The sequence below is a fragment of the Hibiscus syriacus genome, unplaced genomic scaffold (assembly GCF_006381635.1).
Source record: "Hibiscus syriacus cultivar Baekdansim isolate YM2019G1 unplaced genomic scaffold, ASM638163v2 tig00112501_pilon, whole genome shotgun sequence".
Classification (NCBI taxonomy): domain Eukaryota; kingdom Viridiplantae; phylum Streptophyta; class Magnoliopsida; order Malvales; family Malvaceae; genus Hibiscus; species Hibiscus syriacus.
This window is the reverse complement of record NW_024063348.1, coordinates 216,402-236,849: the sequence shown is the minus strand read 5'-3', so window position 1 is coordinate 236,849 and position 20,448 is coordinate 216,402. Positions and strand designations below refer to the sequence as shown.

At 34.0% G+C, this 20,448-nt stretch overlaps 2 protein-coding genes across 3 annotated transcripts; both read left to right on the top strand.

The window, feature by feature from the left end:
* The first annotated feature begins 209 nt into the window (after positions 1-209).
* LOC120180731 (uncharacterized protein At2g38710-like) lies at positions 210-4,590 on the top strand. The gene is made up of 6 exons (XM_039186022.1): positions 210-267; positions 968-1,047; positions 2,325-2,444; positions 3,558-3,672; positions 3,935-4,025; positions 4,319-4,590. The coding sequence occupies exons 1-6, from the start codon at positions 244-246 to the stop codon at positions 4,507-4,509; spliced, it is 621 nt and encodes a 206-aa protein (XP_039041953.1). The 5' UTR covers positions 210-243; the 3' UTR covers positions 4,510-4,590.
* Positions 4,591-8,590: 4,000 nt separating this feature from the next.
* LOC120180772 (vesicle-associated membrane protein 727-like) lies at positions 8,591-12,130 on the top strand. Of its 2 annotated transcripts, XM_039186068.1 has the most exons (6): positions 8,591-8,660; positions 9,234-9,441; positions 9,525-9,723; positions 9,833-9,953; positions 11,792-11,854; positions 11,934-12,077. In XM_039186068.1, exons 2-6 carry the CDS (start codon positions 9,252-9,254, stop codon positions 12,075-12,077), a joined length of 717 nt encoding a protein of 238 aa, XP_039041999.1. In that variant the 5' UTR covers positions 8,591-8,660; positions 9,234-9,251. The 2 variants fall into 2 exon arrangements, with proteins under 2 accessions (XP_039041999.1, XP_039042001.1); XM_039186070.1 differs by lacking the exon at positions 8,591-8,660 and having other exon boundaries at positions 9,252-9,441; positions 11,934-12,130.
* Positions 12,131-20,448: the final 8,318 nt, after the last annotated feature.

Sequence of the window (20,448 nt, the reverse complement as noted above, 5' to 3'; positions counted from 1 at the left end):
TTTGCATTAACCAATTTTTTTTATGAAAAAAAGTTTTTATATTAAGAATTTACTTTCGACATAATGACTAATGCTCACAGAGTTTAATTATTAATTTATTAGTCAGCGAATTAATAATGTCTCTTTCTTTCTTTATTATAATTATTTTAATTAAAGGCTAAAGCAATGACGTGAGGGAATAAAAAGGGGGAAAGGGGGTGCAATTAGTGAAGAAAGTTTGGAGACCTTCAAAAATTGACGAAGATGGTGTTGGCAAACAAGGAAATGGTTAATCGGGCTAAGAGATATTTGGGATTCTATCCGTATCAATAGGGAGAAAGTTCTTTGGCACAATCTTATTTAGTTTCTAATGTACATTTCTAAATTCAGTTTGATTGCTTGGATGTCTTTGTTAAACAGATTACCAACTAGAGATCGACTACTCAAAATGAGAATTTCAACTGATGGGTCATGTGTTAACTGCAGAGACGAACAAGAGACAAGAAACCATATTTTCTACCATTGCAACCTCGCAGTTCGTCTTTGGAACTCCGTCCTTTCGCTTAATGGTATGAATAATACCTCCTATACTTGGGAAGAAATGGTTAATCGGGCTTCTTCAACTTGGAAAGGGAAATCCTTACTCATCACAATTCTGAAGATTTCTTGAACAACCTATATTTACACATTGTGGGAGAAAAGGAATCACAGAATCTTCAAAGGCCGTCACAGATCTACAGACGATTTGCTCAAAGTTATTATTGAGGTTGTGCGAATCCAACTTAAAGGAAAAAATATAAATAGAGTTAATAGAATTAATTCAAACCTTTGTATTGCTTGAGATATTACTTAATCAATCTTTTTATGTAATAGCAACGTATAATTCTTTTGTATTGATTGGTTAATTGTATTTTATAGCAGAACACTGTTATTTGGATAATAAAATTTAATTTATCCAAAAAAAAAAAAAAAAAAAAACAAGGAAATGGTGGTCTACTGCTTCGACACTTTGCTCGCCCATTATAAAAGCGAAGAGGCTGCTCCGCCTGCCTTCGACGAGGGCCAACAGTAATTTCTTCTCTCCGATTCTTTGTTTTTTTAATCCTCTTGTTATTTCTATCCAAGTTCCCTGCTTTCTTCTCTTTCATAATGATGAGTTGGATGCTGATTGTTTTTATTTTCTCCTTTTTTTTGTTCTTGGTATTAGTTTTTTGTTCTTTTGAAAACGAAAATTATTGGTAGAAGTTGGGAATTCAATATTCTGTCATTGTTGTTTTTGGATCTTAAAAAATCAGTATGTGTTAATGTTTTGGTCAACAACACAAATCAAGGTTGTCAGCTCAAAATCTGTGTCTGGTTTTAAATTTTAAGCAGTTTGGTTCCTGTAAGAATAACAATCTTATAAAAAAAATTATTTGGTTTATTCGACTATTTATTTTCCTTTTAAGTATCTGTGTCGATCCCACCGATATGATTCACCTGAACACTCCATATATGTGAAAATATTTGAAACAAAGTTGAATATATCAGTGTTGGACGATTACGCATGTCCAAGTTCGATTAATATACGCGAATAACAAGTCTTATCGCTGCAATGTTGTGAATTCCATACTTCGTTTTCGTCAAAAGCTGACTTTACACTAACTATATGCGTAAAAGAAAATTGATATATCCTCCATCCCTTATGTTCATGACCTAAATTAGAATTAGTTCCTTCAAAAAAATTATTGAATAAGGGTTTTTGAATGCAAGCACACATTATGCAATCAATTTCAATAAAGTTGTTAGTTGAGTTGAGCTTCTCAATGCTCTTTATATTAGAGCCCTTTATTAGATTTGACTTGGAAGTATGTGATAATGAATTATAGCTGGGGTATTGTCTAGGTTATTTGTTTTCTATGTCTAGCAGGGATTTAAATAGCGGTTGCAGTCGCGTTTTCGGTTGATTTTCTTATCAGTGAGTGCTATTGTTAGCTTCTCCCATTCGGTTTATTGCCGTTCTTTTTTTATTTGTCAATTTAGTTGTAAAGTCCTTATAGTAATATTAATTTGTCAATTTAGTTGTAAAGTCATGCCTTTGCCCTGGCATGGATTAGTAGAAAAGAATATGACTGTTATTCTTCTGGTTGCTTTTCACAATCAAATAGAGAAATTCAGTAGTGTTGAAGTTTTTTCTTTTTCCCTTTATTGCTTCTATTCAGTTTTCTTTTGCTGCTGGGTTCTGGTATACAATAGATGGTCATTAAACTGTCTCCGGCATTTTTGGTTTCTTTTTCTTCTCATTTCATTTATGTTTACTTTGAAAATGGTGCTTTCGTCTGATACAAATCATCTTATGTTTTAAGCCCGTTGTTTGTGACATGGAAGAAGGTTGTGAACGGCGGGGAGGCTCGTCTACGAGGATGTATCGGCACACTTGAAGCTTGCCAGCTGATTAACGGATTTAGGGACTATGCTCTGACAAGGTATTAAGACCAAAGTCCCCCCCCCCTCTCACTCTCTGTTTGTATGTGTGCACTCCCCATGTATTTGAGGTATCTAGTATGAGTTTATGACAATATGTACTGTGAGCTCATCCTTATAACTCTTTTATTTTTTGTATTTTAAATAAAATTCATTATGTTTCCTAACCCTGATTCATAAGTGGTATATCTAAGAAAGAAAATGATTAACCTAATACGAAGCAAATATTTGGAAAGTGCATTCTAAACAGAGGGGCATTTTGGATAGAACTAAAAGAAAAGGAAAAAAGATGGAAGGAATGAGAATGCTTTATAAAAATTAAGTTATTGGACATTGTAGATTTGCTGTATCCGTAGATTGATTAGTCCTATTTAATACCAGAATTAGGTTGTTAGCATTTTTCTATAATTAATATGTTCAGTTATTGAACTTGATAGAATTAAAGTCGGGCAAGTTACATGGAAGAATAGTGGTTTTTAACCTCTAGCCAGAAGGGTTGTTATAAAAGAAATGGTCTTACCAAGGGAAGCCACTTTCATTGATTAGTAAAGGTCAATTGTGAAATTTTTAGTGCTTTTTAGACTAGAGAACGTGGTCGGACAAACGGCACTGTTTTGATTTAATGTCTTGCTTCCAGTCAACTAAGCCTGATTTTCATGTAGTTCTTGTTATGATGGTAAAACAGTTCAGCAGAGGGTAGAAGTCCTGAGAGCAGCTGCTTCACCTAAAATTAATAGGGCATGATATTTGAATTCCAGTGGCACTTTTTTCACTGGGTAGAATTACTCTAAATAAATTAAGAAACCTTGAATGCCAATAATACTTTCCACCATTACGGTTCTTTCCTACATTGCAATATCCAACCACTTTAGTGTTGTAATAGAATATGCATCATGATCTCTAAAGTAAGGCCCCTTCATGGTTTAGGCCATTACAACTATTTGTACTTCTGTTTGGCTTGTAACCACATGATTTTGGTCCTTTCAAAATTGTTTTTACTCTATGGCTTGTATAAGCTACAAGTTTTTAATCATTTCATTGTGTTGCTACTTGGGCATGCTTCATATTTTCTCATGGCATGCCTTGTGATATGTTCTAATATCTGTTGTTTGCAGTGCCTTGAGAGACCGCAGGTTCCCCCCCATACAAGCTAAAGAACTGCCTTATTTAGAATGTACAGTTTCTATTCTAACTGATTATGAAACAGCTAATAACTATCTTGATTGGGAGGTAAGTAATTCATCTCAATTTGGATCTTTTAACATCTGATCAAGTAATACACTGTAACATGCACTACCTGAATGTATTGGTTGATCAAATAATTCCCAGTTTTGGATATCCTGATTGGATACGGCCGTACCTTTTTCTGAATGTATTGGTGCAAATTTTTTCTCTGTATTGAATTTCTTCTGTTTCTCTTTTGATGTGTCTCCCTAATTCTTTCTGTACTTTTGATATTTCTTCCGCAAATATTCGTTAATTTTTCTTTCAGGTTGGAAAGCATGGCCTAATTATTGAGTTTGTTGATGATTATAATACAAGGCGAAGTGCTACTTACTTACCTGATGTGCCGGCACATGAAGGTAGACTTTGTTGAGTTTTTTATGTCTAATGCGGTTACTGGTTATATGATATGATGTGATGCGGAGACCTTTCTTCTTTCTCCTCTTTTATGTGATATGCACACACACTCACTCGCGTCTCTGCATGTGTATGTCTAGTTACAAATATTGCAAAAAATTTAGATTGAAAAGTTTGGTCTGTGCGGAACTTTTATGGCATAATGACAAAAAATGTCCTAATAAGATAGTTTGCAACGAACCAAGTTTTCTGCGCAAATTCTCATGTGGTTTGGTGCATTTATATTTGCTTTCAGGTTGGACTAAGGTGGAGGCAATTGACTCACTTGTCCGAAAGACAGGGCTCAGTGGCCCCATCACCGAGTCGCTCATGAAGCGTATAAAACTGACACGCTACCAGAGCTCATTATTTACTATGAACTACGTTGACTATGTCTCCTATATGAAGGCAACCAGAGGTGCCGGTGCCAAGGTCGGAAATCAATGATTCTTCCAACAGCTTTTGCCGAAAAAGGGTAAAGCTGCTTTGGCTAAATTACAAGGACATGATATCAAACAAAAGAAAGAAAAAAAAAGGGTTGAATAGGGTTGATTGTGCTCCAACCCAGTTGTATGTGTAATTATAAATAACATTTCTTCAAATTCATTTGATTTTGAAGAAATAAACCAAGCATGTCTGATGCAAAGTCAGGCATACAAGTTGTCTTTGGAAACCTGTTTGATGTAAGACAGATCTCAATGTGACCTGAAATGGGAAGTATGTTTGTTCACAACACAACATTATTATCGTTTTTTTATTTGAATTTAATTATGTAATTTTATATTATGTTATATGGATTTGGGTGTGAGCGTAGAATATATGTTTTGACGCTACTTAGGTAATTTGATTATTAGTTTGATTATAAATGGAATTTTTAATAACAAAATTATCATTTAATTAAATTATTATTATAAATGGATTATTTGCCTTGAAAATCGGACTAGCATACCTCTACGCGTATATACATCTAGATTTGCTTACGGGTCGTGTGGCAGTCTAATTTCAACATATTTCGTGCAAACCAAATCCAATTTTAGAATGTTTGTCTAGAGTTGAATTCGGTTCGTCTTTGTGAGCTTGTTTTAGTCCTTATTCATTTATAAATTAAGTAAAACATTTATTTTTTATTTTTATTATTATGTTAAAGATATAATAATTTTTATTAACTAAGTTGAATTCGAGATGTTTCGGTTTAAAATAAAATAAGAAAATTATTGCTCTAGTGGATCCTGTTGGGTAAGTACTTACGGGTTTGTTTTTGAGAATTTAGTGGTTTGAGACATACATATGAATTATACTTCAAATAATAAATATCGGAAAAATTAAATTGTAAGAATAAGTAAAAATAAATAAATTTGTTTATAAGTTGTTTTCTTTATCATGTTTAATATATTATTTAATAAATACATTAAGTCTTAAATAAAATAATAATAAGAAATTTTATTAAACACACAACTTTCTCTTTTAAGAGGATCCGAGTTCGATTTCTACCTTCTCTATCTTATAAAAAACTAATTAAATGAAAAGTGAAAAATAATTTAAAATATTACATCAGCATCATTATTAATCTTTTAATGGTGGGTAATTAAAAAATAAATAAATGTAACATTAAATATATTTTTTAAAATAATTAGATGATCAAAATAAAAATATAATAATAAATGAGCGATTAAATAAATGATTTATCTTTATTTAATTATATATGAACTTCATAATTTTGGGTCTTAAGCAGGAGGGTGCCCTAAATAGGCAACCCTCTTGCCCAGACTCAATTACACACCTGAGTACTTTTGTGTATAAACTTGTTCATGGATATTAGATTAATATACAATATTTATTTAAGTAAAATTATGTTCGAAATATATATTTAAAATCTTATATAACTCATTCATATTTACAAATAATTATCTTAATTCCGTTTTTAATAGTACGAACCAAACGACCTCAATGGTTAAAGAGATGATTATTATTCCTAGAGTCTCAGGTTTGAGCACTAGATATCACTGGTGGAGCCAACTTATTAACGCCCCAAAATTTTTTGAATTTTTTTTATAAATTTAATATAAAAATATTTTAAAATAAAATAAATATATATTTTTTTAAAATATCGATACCGTTATATATAAATTAACACACAATATTCATTTTCATCCACTTAAAAAAATTCTGTATACAATTTCTAATTTTGACATCCTAAAATAAATTTTATCTAAATTTGACACCCAAAAATAAATTTTATAGCTCCGCTCTTGCCAGAGACTACAAGAGTGATTGAGCTTTCATTGTCAAATAATTAAAAATCTTTAGAATATATACTACCTTATAAACATCTTAGATTAATAAATTTATAAAACGGATTGAGCCTAGAATATTGAAGTCTAGATATGCGCAATATTCTATATAGGTCTAAGTTTTGAGATTGGATAAGTAGTCCGATCTTTGAATATGGTCTACTTGGGTTACCCATAAAAAAATAACTGTTTTCGATATATACTTCAAGAACGGCTAATTTTTAAGGGGAATTATTACGTGCGGTATCTGTAATATACGGTTTAAAAAAATATTATCAGTTTTGTTATTAATTAAATAATAAAATTGGTAAAAAAAATATTAGAAGCATTATTATTTTTACAAAACACTACCAGTTTTGTTATTGTTGGACACTTTACCGGAACTGTTAAAAAACATTGATATTTTAGATATAAATAATAATGTTTTAGGTAATTTTTTACCGATTTTTATTTAATAATAACAAAACCGATAACGCCTTTTTTAGTTGTATATTAATCGCATTGTAGAACTTCCCATTTTTAAGGAATATTTGATTGAAAAAATATAAAATTATTTATGTAAATAAAATTATTGAAATATAATATTACTTAGTACAATTCTGAAACTGTTTTATTAATTTGTTTGGTTATTTGATATAAAATTGTATTATATAAAATACGTTATCATTTAAAAATGCATTTTAAATTATCATTGCGATAAATTTTTAACAATTAAAATATATTATATTTTATTATATTTTAAACTATTAAAGAATATATATTTTAACACTATAAAAATTAAAATCTTAAATATTATATATATGCATAAGTGTAAATTAATAATTTATATTGGATTGAGTCGTGTCAATGATTTTTCACCTTAAATTTTATCCCATCTAGTTCCGAAGTTATCTATTATATAGCCCGCCCCGCTTCGAATCTGATTTAAAAAAAAATACCCATATAGGCCCAGATCAAGACTCATCAGATTCAAGTATTTTGACCATCCCTAGTCGTTACAACACATGCACCTAAAAGTACAAAGTCGGAAACATTACACATATTTTCTTAGCGAAAAATTCTTTAGACACCTAAAGTTAAATTAGGGTATAGTTTGGGCATTGATTTTTACACTAAGCCAAAATATAAACATGACATGTGTCACTTAACGATTTTTTAACGATCGTTATTGCGTAGTTACCTAAAAGTGTAATAGACAAAATGGTTGGCACCTTAAAGTGTAATCGAAACAATGTTAGACACCTAAAAGCATAACGGAGAAAATGTTAGACACTTATTTTTAGGGGTGTTCAAAATTCGGTTTTAACTGAATTAACCGACCGAATCGAATTAGTTCGGTTAATTCAATCGGGGAACGGTTAATTTTTTTTTTAATTCGGTTAACGGTTAATTCGGTTCAAAATCTGTTAATTAACCGAATTAACCTTTAAATATTAAATATATTATATATAACATATGGCTCAGCCCAAACTATTTAAAACCCAATTAATAATTTAAGATCTAATAACTTTTAAACCTAAATCAATTTAATTAATTAAAAAAATCCATATAAAATTTGTATTTTATAATTATATATTATTTAAATTAATTGTAAATTGTTTTTTAATTAAAAAATATTCAATTTTAATATAATTTAGAAAAATTTTAAAATTTTCGGTTAATTCGAAAATTTATCTAATTAACCTAAATTTATTCGATCCGGTTAATATTTTCAAAAAAAAGTTCGGTTCGGTTAACAGTTAAAGAAAAAAAGTTCGGTTAATGGTAATTCGGTTCGATCGGCCACCGTTTTAACTGAATGAACACCCCTACTTATTTTTAACGAAAATTTTTTAGACACCTAAAGTTAACGTAGAGTATAATTTGGACACTTATTTTTGCATTAAGCCTATTATTAATATAATTAATATACTCTAATGTTTATTTATGTCATATTTTATATTATTAAATTTATATAAGAATAAATTGTAAAATAATTATCATTATGAACAAAGTATATCAAACAAACTAATAAAACTTATAATTAGATATTTTTTTAAAAAAAGATTATCGTTATTATGTTTTAAGTAAAATGAGCAATTTTTGTAAACATAAAAGTGCTTTTAACAAAAAAAAAACACATTAGCTATCAAATTAGAAAACAATCAAACATTAGGGGTCAAAAAGAGCATTAACCCTAAAAGAAGCTTCGCCACGTCCTTGACAATATCACCCCGACTCCTTTCAGCGTAATAACCCAAAATACATTCCAACTTGTTTCAGGTAAGCTTCTCTCGATCGTCCAACTTCCTTTCTTTGATTTTCTTGGCAATTATTTTCATCTCATCTTCTTTTCTTAATTATCAAAATATTTGATTAGATCTACTATGTCTTTTATTTTCAGTCTTTAATCTTCTTTGGGTACCATTATTTTAGGGGGTAAAGTAGAGAGATTTGTAGTTACATAAAAAGGAAAAAACCCATCTTTTTGAAATTTAGCATAGATAGATTGCTTCTTCGATTTTCCCTTTGAGATTCTGTTGGGAGTTTAATTAATCATTAGGGTTTAGTTCTTGAGTTTCTAAGATCTGCTTAAGAAAAGGGCATTTCCCTCTTTAATGTAGTGATATATCTTTGTTGCAGCTTACCATATTTAGCCATGAATTAGTTGTATCAAAATTTGGGGAAAGTTAATTTGTCTATTTGTTTAGTTATGTTGGAATCTCAGTGGTTTCATTCAGTTTCAGTTGCATTTATCATTTTTAAAGTGAACTTAAGCTTCACTGGAACAGTCTTTGTTTTTTTTTTTGGTTTGACTTTTGTTTCTTTGTTTTCGGGGAAAGAAGCATAATTTTGTTGTAATGTTCATAAATGCCTGGTTAAGTTAATGGTGATCTGCAGATCTTGATACTTTGGGAAATGAATCAAAAAGGCTTGATTTATAGTTTTGTTGCGAAAGGAACTGTTGTTTTAGCAGAGCACACATCATATTCTGGGAACTTTAGTACCATTGCTGTTCAATGTTTACAGAAGCTTCCTTCAAATAGCAGCAAGTTCACATATTCTTGTGATGGTCACACATTTAACTTCCTCGTTGACAATGGATTTGGTACTATTTTCTTGTTATCTCTTGATGTTGGTCAATTTTTTATATTAGAATATGCGGTTGATGGTGTTTGTTTCCACTTGCAGTGTTTCTTGTTGTTGCAGATGAATCAGTTGGCAGGAGTGTGCCTTTTGTTTTTCTTGAGAGAGTGCTAGACGATTTTAAACAGCGATATGGTGCGAGTATAAGAAAAGAGGGTCCCCATCCTTTAGCTGATGCTGACGATGATGACGAATTATTTGAGGACCGATTTAGTATTGCATATAACCTTGACAGAGAATTTGGGTGAGTACATGCTTTGCAAGGTTAGATTGTTACAGTTGTCCAGTTATCCTATGGTGTTTATATCATGATAGTATAATCCTAACCTGTTGTGCCTTGCTATGTATGACAGTCCAAGGCTGAAGGAGCACATGCAATATTGCATGAACCATCCAGAAGAAATTAGTAAGCTCTCAAAATTGAAAGCTCAAATAACTGAGGTGAAGGGGATTATGATGGATAACATTGAAAAGGTATGTATTTATTTTCTTGAGCAGTGGTATAAGTATGGAAAAAGTGGATGTGTTATTTTGAATGTAGAGATTAAGTTTTTTGTAACAATCTTCCTTTCCAGTAGCTGGTATACAGATTTCTTTGGTTACCATTGAACTTGTCTATAAATTTAACTTGTTATGGCTTTTGTTTTCTCAACATACATGTTAGCTGTTGTTATTAGTATTCATTTTCATTATCCATTCTTTGTACATTTATTTTTCAAATGCTTATGTGCAGTCATATATACGACATTTTCATTTTATGCCTGTATCCAACAACAGTGGATTTTTCAACCGGAAGTTCAATTTGCAAAATTTCTTCTGCATTTTATGGTTTCTAACTAATTACTAATAGGGATTTTTCATTCTTGGAAAACTATAGCTGTTATTGTTAAGCTTTGGAATTGCCTGTTAGTATTTTTTGGTAGAACATTTATTTATTTTCTTTGGAGCAGTTAGTTATATTTTTGGGTAGAAAATTAACCATCAAGTTCCATATTTCATGCGGATCATGAGAATTTCAGGGGTGGTAACTATAGGAGAAAATTGGAATAAGAAGGCCCCCACCCATCAACAACAAACACCCGACACGCCCCCTCCAATATGAGAAAAAAAAGAAGGAAAGGTCTTATGTTGCAGGGTAACATTGCTGGATTTGAGGGTTTATGACAAGATTTTAGGCTATATGACAAGCTGCTTGATCATCAGGAAACAGTCATTAGGCTTTTGTTGCTTAAACCTATTTTAGATCGCTAATCTCCTAAATCTTTGGTCTGAAATTTAGTTTGAAGATGCTACTTCAGTACTTGTATCCCTTCTCTATCATCACTAATAATGACCATATCATCCATATGATAATCAATAAAACTGTCTCCTTTTGTTTGCCAATAGATAACTTCATTGCACCTCCAAAACAATGCCCTGGGAGATTGTTCTAACATATGTGAAATCTTCGTCAAATAACATACTAGCTCTAACTCCCCCTTAGTAATGGATTTAATTGGTTGTCTCGTGACTTTCGTCCTTAAAGTCGCCATGCAGATTTTCAATGCCTACCTGAAATAAAGGCCCATAAAAAGTAGCTGTCAATGTGACAAGAAAGGAATACGTCTCTGGTTGAGGTGGTAACTTGCGGGCATAAAACTTGGTTTATATGGTAAATCTGGTGGTCTTGGTCAACTTTTACGAGTATCATTCTACATTTGGATTTATTTACATGTCACATCCTCGTATAAAGAAGTCGTTAAGAGTGTTGACTTCCATGTTTGTAGTTAGATGACACTTGTCAAGTGGATGAACCCATTTTGGTCTTGCAGTTTCTAAGCTCCATTGTCACTATATAGGATAATAAGCCTTTCAACTTCAGTTACTCTTCTAAGTTGGTTTTGTTTACTTAAGTGACTTGGTCAATTTATCAAGTATCTATTGATCAAAGCGTAGCTTTATAGTCAGTTTATTAAGTGTAGGAATGATAAACTACTTAATGGATGCTGCCTACGTGGGCCATGTTGTGGTAAGGACTTAAGAGTTATATCCTGCTCTTTGTGCATTATTTTAGTGGCGTACAGTATGGTCTTAGCGCAAACGTAGTATAGTACCAAACCAAATATCTACATGTGCCCACAAATGCTATGGAGTTTTTGACTGCTAGTAGTGCACATGCCTATGCATATATATGGTTAATGGGTTACTTTAACAAGACCTAAAACTTTTCATTCCAAAAGTTCATATTTCAAACTTCGGGACTCTGTCCGAAACGAATGTTTTCCCATGGCAGAACAGCTAATGTTCGGTTCACTAATTCCCATTTTGAACAGGTTTTGGATCGTGGGGAGAAGATTGAACTTTTAGTGGACAAAACAGAAAACTTGCAGTTCCAGGTTGGTGCCATCTTTTTTGCGGTTTTGTTTAGGGTTTGGGTAAGCTCATAATATTTATGGTTTTGTAATATTATTGTAGGCTGATAGCTTCCAGAGGCAAGGGCGGCAACTGCGACGGAGGATGTGGCTGCAGAATCTGCAAATGAAACTGATGGTAGGAGGAGCTGTTGTTGTGTTGATCATCCTTTTGTGGCTTTTTGCATGTGGAGGTTTCAAATGTTGACTGAGATCAACCCAAGTTAAGAACCATTGCATTGCGTTGTGTTTTGTTTTATATATATTAATAGTTATGCTTGTCTTGTACATGGATTGCTGTTGGTATTTGTAGTACTTTACCTTGCTGTTTTTATATTTTTTAATTATTATTTTGTACTTATCTTCCAAAAATATATATATACTTTGTATAAGCTTTTAACTTTTAATTTGAAAAGAAATTGATTTCTCTTCCAAATTTTTATTTATTTATTTATTTTTCAAATATTTTTGTTTCTATTTGTAATTATGTCACTAATCCACGTCTATTTATTTTTTCATGCGGAGTATTTTAATTGATGTTGATTATAATAAAAGTTATTTTCCTTTTGAAAATAAGTGTATTTTAGTATGAATTAAATACCATGTGTTTATTCAGAATATGAATTTACTCCGAAAATTGAAAAAAAATTGACAAAAATGGTAAGATGCTGTGCAGATCTGCAAGCTGGAAAATACTTCCTTTGGATTTGATTTTCGGTATCTATATTTTGTAGCATACAAATGCAATGATATTAGAATTAACCATTGATTAATGACCGCAACCTATTTTTTTTCATGTTGTATTTGGGAATATGAATTTGAGATATTATATAAACTGTGATGATAAAACAGCTAGAATATATTTAAATTAAAAAAGATCTAATACGGTTGTCTATTTGAAATGTATAGAAACAATGAACTTTAAATTTACAAACATTTATAGGAATTTCAATTTTCATTCCTAATATGCATCTATATCCAAGAATTTGAAAACAAAAAGAATCATAATTATATTTATATTTATCATTGATGTACCAGAAAAATCTATATCAACCTCTCTCAGGAAAACAACCAGAGGGCATGAAGAATGAAGATTGGGCTCTTCTCGACAGACAAACCCTTGGAGTTATCCGACTGACGTTATCCCGCAATGTTGCTTTCAACATAACAAAGGAAAATACCACTGTGGGTCTTATGGCGGCTCTCTTTATAAATTGGAGGTCTCTCACGGAAGCTGCTCTCAACCTGGTGTTGGGGGCAACCTACTATCCTACCTCCCCTTACCCCATTACATATGGGAATAAGGATCAGCTAATTATATTTATATTTATAGCAAAAGGGTACATGAGGTGTTCATACTTTTCAAAAAAAAAAAAAAACGGTGACCATCGAACTATTTTTGTACCCGATGTGATCTTCAAATTTTTTGAAAAATTAATGTGGTCATTTGATCAATAATTTTCTTTATTGATCGTTAAAATACTGACATGACACTTCACATTATTAATGTAACGGTTTACAATGCTGACGTGATAGTGTTGAATTTGATCTCTCTAAAATTTATTATTTTGGTTGTGGACATCGATATGTGAATTATAGTTTTTTTTACTCACTATTTTATGTATATACTACTTGGGTTTCTGCATTTGTTCAACTTTTTATTTACTTTTCGATAATAGTTAATTATTTAGTTGCTTGATTGTCCATTGATCTCTTTTGCAAGTTTATAGAAGAAGACACGTTACTTAATAGTGGATGATTACTGTCGCAACCGTCTTTCGGTTGGGGCCCGGAATTGGGCTTCGACTTGAATGAATTGGGTTAGAGTCGCCACCGACCATTTTAAAACGAATTTAGGTGGGTCGGGCACCATCTTATCTGATCTACGTTGTACCAGAAATGTGTCGGGTTCGGGAGTCGGTTACGGTCAAGGAAGGATTAGCACCCTTGAACCGCCCTTTCGGTACCAATTAATTCGTCGGTTGTCTTTAATTGTGAAAAATTAGAAACTTAAATTAAAATTTAAAAAAAAATCGATTCAGATTACTTACCTTTGACCGATTGAGATTACTACTAAAAAAGGAGAATAATGTTAGATGGAAAAATAAGTTAATAAAAATAAAAGGCCAAAAAAAATATATTTTAATAGTAATAAAATGGAAAACGATATGAAGTAAAAATAAATCATACTAATAATAATTTAAAAATGATAATAATAAAGTAAAATAAGAAATTAGGGGTTAAATTGCAAAGAATGTAAAATATGAATGGTACCAAATTGAATCAATTGAAAAGTCCGTGGCCAAATTGCATACGGTGACTGAAATGAAATGCACTTCAAACCTTGGGGGACGGCGGAGAGGATTTAACTATCCTCTAATTACAAGGCAGTCCCTGGTATATAAATAGCCTAAAACGCCCATTTCAATTCATTTCTCTCATTTTCCAGACTTATTCTTCTCTCAAATGAGAGATAACTCTCTCAAACAGCCCCCTCGGCCGAGCCTCTGCCACCGAACGCCGCCGCTTCCGGCCACCGACGGTGGTGGTCGGAAAATCTAACCTACTCTCAAAATGCTCCTCTAGCTACCCTAAACATGAACCTGAAGCCCAAAACCCCAAAAACCTTGCCAATCGGTGTAGATCTAAAACGAAAGTCTCGGCCTTTACCTATTCCGGCGAGACCTTTCACTTCCCCGGTGCTCTTTGTTTTTGTATTTTTGTGTGTTTTTATGAGTTTCGTTTTGGCTTTTGGTTGCTGTGGTAGGTTTCGGATTTTGGTATTTTATGTTTGTGGTTGTTGTGGTGTTGTCTCGGTTGAGGTTTCTGTGTTGATGGATCTCCTGTGTACCCTCTGTTGATGGTTTCTCGTGATGGTGCTATGGTTCTCACCGTTGATGATGGTTTTTTCTGTTAGTATCTTGGCTTGATGATGTTTTGTTCCAGAAAATGGTTCTTGGTTTTGTTGTTCTTGCGTTTGTGGTTCTCTCTCGTGTTTGATGTGTTGGTATTGTGGGTTCGTTCGTAGTTGGCTCCGATTTGTTTGACCGTGGTGGTCTCTATAGATTTTGGGTACTGTTGATGGTTCTTCGGTTTACTGTCTTCAATGGTTCTCGATGATGGTCCTCTCTTTTCTGATACCGTTCTCCTCTGGTATTTATATAGCCCGTTGGGAGGCTGTTTCCGGTGATTTCTGGGACGATCCCGGATATTTCGGAGTCATGGGTTCGTGGTTGATCGGCTATCCCGGGATGGGTCAGTCCCGGGATCCCGGCCGGCTGTTTTGGTATTGACTGTTGGCCACGCGTGTCCCCTTGACTCCCCCATACGGCGCATTGACTGGCATCATTTTTAGGGTTCCAAACCCTAACGCTTACTGGGTTGGTTCAGGCCTTCCAAACCGAACTGAGACTTGTTGGACTGGATCTGGACCCAAAAAAACAATTAAATTAAATTAAATTAAATGAATAAAAGGAAATGAAAATAATAATAATAATAATAACATACTAATAATAATATAATATAAACTATATAATATATATATTTCAAAAATATTTTTTTTAAAACTATATATTATATTCTTAAAAAATTTCCAAAACTATATATTATATAGTTTTCAAAAATGATTTAAGAATATTATATAAGATTCCAAAATATGTTTTTAAAACTAAATATTATATAATTTTTCAAAAATGTTTTTTTTTTAAAAACTATATATTATATATATTTTCAAAATGATTTCAAAACTATATATTATTATATATATTTTCAAATGCATTTTCAAAAACTATACATTATATATGTTTTCAAATTTTTTTAAAAAACTATATACTATATATATTTTCGAAATGTTTTTGAAACTATATAGTACATATATTTTAAAAACATTTTCAAAAATTATATTATATTGCTATAAAAAACGGACGAAAATGAGTGTCTACATCTGCCCCTCTTTGTCCTTTTTTCGTGGAACGAAAAAATAGGACAAAGATAAAATGACACAAATTTTCGTTCGGTGGAGAAGAATAATTCCCTGTCGAATTGAGATGTTGATGGCTCCTCCGTCGCGAAGTCGAGTCCACCTTGAAATGATATGGGATTGAATCCGTTGTTCGGAATTGGAATGTGACTTCTCGTTGTCCTTCGGTCTTCTTCTCGATTTAAAGACCTTGGTTAAAATTCGACTGGAAAGTAGTTCCTTGACTCCAACATGTGGTTGATATACCTTTGAACTGAATGACATCGAACTCGAAAGGTATTCGTCGACAGATAGTTTTTCTCGACTTAAGCTATGCTGCCGGAAAACAGTTTTTTGTCACTAAGGCATGGTTAACCCAGGTCTTCTTCTCGACTTGAAAACCTCGATTGCAGCCGGACAGTAGTGTGATTGAGGAGTCATCGAGCTGACTGGAACCGAACTCGATAATTTTATTGACAGATAGCCTTTCTTGCCTTGTGCTATTCTGTAAGCTTGATTTGCCTCTAAGTTGAATATAATCGAACTCGAAGGTCTTTAGCAGATAGCCCTTCTCGACTTAAGCTATGTTGCAAATAATGTGCCTTGGAGATGAGCGTAGTCGAACTCAAAGGTCTTTGGTTTGCAGATAACCCTTCTCGACTTAAGTTATGCTGCAAATGATGTGCCTTGGAGCTGAGCGTAGTCGAACTCAAAGGTTTTTTTGTTGGCAGACAACCCTTCTAGACTTAAGTTGTGCTGCAAATGACATGCCTTGGAGCTGAGCGTAGTCGAACTCGAAGGTCTTTGGTTGGCAGATAACCCTTCTTGACTTAAGTTATGCTACAAATGATGTGCCCTCGAAGCTGAGTGTAATCAAACTCGAAGGTCTTTGGTGACAGATAACCCTTCTAGCCTTGAGTTATGCTGTAAATGATGTGCCCTCGAAGCTGAGTGTAATCGAACTCGGGGGTCTTTTGCAGATAGCCCTTCTCGACTTAAGCTATACTGCAAATGATGTGCCTTGAGCTGAGCGTAGTCGAACTCAAAGGTCTTGGGTTGGCAGATAACCCTTCTCGATTTAAGTTATGCTGCAAATGATGTGCCCTCGAAGCTGAGTGTAATCGAACTCGGGGGTATTTTGGCAGATAGCCCTTCTCGACTTAAGCTATACTGTAAATGATGTGCCTTGAGCTGAGCGTAGTCGAACTCAAAGGTCTTTGGTTGGCGGATAACCCTTCTCGACTTAAGTTATGCCGCAAATGATTTGTTTAAGAAATGGCTTCCCTTAACGGGTCGAAGCTGGTCATGATTCTTCAGGTGGTTCCTCTGAGCGAGAACCAAGTAAGAAAATCTTTGGATGACTCCCATTTTATGGGAAAGCCCATTGATGAATTCTGACGGCCAAATATCTTCTATTGTGGAATTGAAATCTGGCTTGAAGACATAAACTGGAAACATGTTGCTCATTGTTGAGTTGAGCTGAACTGAATTTGATCTGAATTGGTTATTAAACCCATCTGAAATTGTAAAGTCGGTTGAGGTGTAGCTTCTTGCTGCTGAGTTATACCATCGTTCTTTAAAGGTGCTTGCAAGTCGAGTAGCCTTCATCCTGAAGTCGAAGCTTGACTCTGAAAGCTGCAAAATTATGTATGCTAAAATGATGAATGTGATGCACCTAAGTATGTCTAAGATGCATGCAACGTGAATAAATTATGTATTATTTCTTGGATGGAGTCTCGTGCTTTGCCTGCCAATCTGGTCCTTGAAATCGATCGTGCCCCATTTTCTTTTCCGAGCTTTGGCTTTACAGACCTTTCATATCTGAGACTGTCCTGTTTGAAAATGTTTTTCTCCTTTTTCTTGTTTTAGGAGGGAAAAGGATGAAAATTCTGTAAATATTGTTTGCAGTTGAATCAAATTGTAAACATGAGTTCAAAGTATATCAAATGAATCAATAGCTCTTTTAACGTTTTCAGAGTTACAGCTCGTTGACAAATGTTCAAATGGATGGGTTGGCTCTAGCTTGGCCTCCTTTCTAATGTCATTTTTTTTGAAATATCGCAACATGCTTTGGCACTTCAATTGGGAGCGGACAAAATGACGCAACTAGCATGATCACTTACTAGACCTTTTATTTCAGTCCTCTGAAATCTTCTATTTGTTCAAGCTTTGTAGGCTCCTCTAACAAAGACAGTGCAAAAACATCGGTCTAAAAATGAAATTCTTGAGTGCTCGTGTGTAGTTGATTATAACAGGTGTTCCTTAACTCCCTTAGTCCATTTTACCGAAAATTTCTTGCTTAGATAAATTTGATTTAACTTGTCATTATCTGGCTAGCTGAATCCATAAAGCCGGGGCATTTAACCAATTGCTTTAGAGGGATAGCTTAATATTATAATCACTCTTATCAAGTTAACTGAAGGGTTCATTTCATCACAGAGTCTTCCGCCTGATAAGAGCAGTGGAGCAAACACCGAATTGCCAAGTGTCCGAGCAATGTCATGGTTTGAACGTAATCTACCCATAAGGCCAGGGCTTTCAAGTTTCCTCTATAACCAATTGCCTTAGCGGAATAGCTCAGTTTTTACGGATTTAATTTCTTAAGATTATCAAGAAGAACCTGTTATAGTCTAGGTGTTGTTAAAAGTAAAAAAAAATTCATTTTTAGAGCTCAATTTTCAAGCAACTGACCTAAATCGGATTCACCTACTCGACTCTTTCATTTGTAAAGATTCTCATCGTCATTGAACATCTTAAATAAAAAACATAGTAATTGTCATATGCAAAGGATGCCCCATGTTGTCCGTACCTTATGAAAGGAAAGGGTTGTATTGGTTAATTGTAAGAGCAGGGTACGGTGTTTGAAGGTATATTCTGGTAATGTCAAGGTCCTTGTTTTAAAACATGTTACTTTGTCAAAGATCCGTAACTTTGAACCATTCACATAGTTTCTTAATTCAAATGATATTCAAAGAATTGCAAGTTTGCAAATGTGATCCATTGCTTAACATCTTTTAAAGTAACATAAATTGATTCAAATGTTCTTACAGAAACTTGAGAAAAAGTGAAAAAAAAAAAGTTCAAACAGAATGCCTCAAATGACGAAATGATATTCCTCACTTGGATGCCCCCAAGTTGTTGAAGTCGATCCAGTTGTGGTTACGCATCTTCTGTACGACTCTTTTGAATGCGTAACAGTTCTCAATTGTGTGTCCTGGGACACCACCGTGATATTCACAATGTACATTCTCATCATACCACTTGGGGTATGGGGGCTTTATGGGTTCTACCGGGTATGGTGACACTACATGGGTGTCAATAAGTTGATGGTAAAGCTCTTTGTAGGTCATAGGAATAGGGTCGAAATGTTTCCTTTCCCTCATTGGTTCTCTGGAGTCTTGTTTAGAAGTACCTGTCGGTACAGCTGTAGTTGATTTTGGTTTGGAGATCGTAACATCTTTACTGGCATGGTTGATGTTGTTAATATCTCCATCCCGCTCTCGCATAGGAGGTTTCCTACTGGCCTCGCCATCCTTAATTTTACATTGCTTTATGGCCGACTCAATCATTTCTCCGGCCATAACCAAGTCTGAAAAGCTTCCTGATGTGATCGCAACCAGGTGCCCGAAGTATGGAGCCTTCAGGGTCTGCACGAAAAGCTTTCGAGTTTCCTTTTCATCTAACGGTGGATGAACTTGCACAGCCAAATCCCTCCATTTTTGTGCGTACTGCCTGAAACTCTCGTTATGCTTCTTTTCCATGCTTTGTAGCATAACTCGATCTGGCCTTATGTCATTGATATGCTTGTATTGTTCCAGAAATGACTTGGCCAGGTCCTTCCAGGTCTTGATATTTGATCGGCTTAACTGGTTGTACCACCGAATGGCTGAGCCCGACAGACTATCCTGAAAGCAGTGGATCAGGAGTTGGTCGTTTTCTCCATATCCTGTCATTTTTCGGCAGAACATGGTGATGTGAGCGGATGGGCAACTATTCCCGTCAAACTTCTCGAACTCCGGGGGCTTAAATTTCGGAGGAAGAACCAAGTCCGGGACTAGACTAAGTTCCGCTGCATCGATTTCATGGTAGTCACGGTCTCCTCTGACTACCTTCATTTGGTCCTCTAATTGTTTGATTTTTTCCTCCATCTTTTTCGCTTTGTCATCTTCGTCCAAATCCGGTATATGGTAATAACCCGGATTGTTCTTAGGGTTAAATACAGAGGACGAGGGCTTCGCTTTTTCAGCAGATGAGTCCCCTCGAGGTTCTGGTAAGATTTCAGGTGAGATAACCACTTGCGGGGTAGGTCGTATAGTTACCCCTTCCGGTGAACCTGCCCCGGGCGCACTGGTCTGTTGTAGGCCAACTAGCTTGGCAACGATCTGATCAACCAAGAACTCTTGGTTCTTTGTGATTGTTTCCAGAGTATTTCGACTGTTCTGGTTTATCTTGTCTTCTAGCTCTTTCTGTAGTTTTAACATATTCTCCTCGATTTGTGTAATTCTGGCTTCCATCCTCTTCTTCTTCAAACGAGTGTTATGTGGATGGGGTGTGTCCAATGCTTGAGGTGGTGTATCCAGTATTTGTTCCCTTTGATGAGACATGTTTATGTTAGTTAATG

Excerpts from the sequence above, each read along its gene's own strand:
- LOC120180731 (XM_039186022.1), top strand. The coding sequence starts at position 244 with ATGGTGTTGGCAAACAAGGAAATG. Across the intron at positions 1,048-2,324 it reads GCCTTCGACGAGGGCCAACA|CCCGTTGTTTGTGACATGGA; the intron begins GTAATTTCTTCT and ends TTATGTTTTAAG. Across the intron at positions 4,026-4,318 it reads TGATGTGCCGGCACATGAAG|GTTGGACTAAGGTGGAGGCA; the intron begins GTAGACTTTGTT and ends ATTTGCTTTCAG.
- LOC120180772 (XM_039186070.1), top strand. The coding sequence starts at position 9,252 with ATGAATCAAAAAGGCTTGATTTATAGTTTTGTTGCGAAAGGAACTGTT. Across the intron at positions 9,442-9,524 it reads CCTCGTTGACAATGGATTTG|TGTTTCTTGTTGTTGCAGAT; the intron begins GTACTATTTTCT and ends TTCCACTTGCAG. Across the intron at positions 9,954-11,791 it reads TGATGGATAACATTGAAAAG|GTTTTGGATCGTGGGGAGAA; the intron begins GTATGTATTTAT and ends CATTTTGAACAG.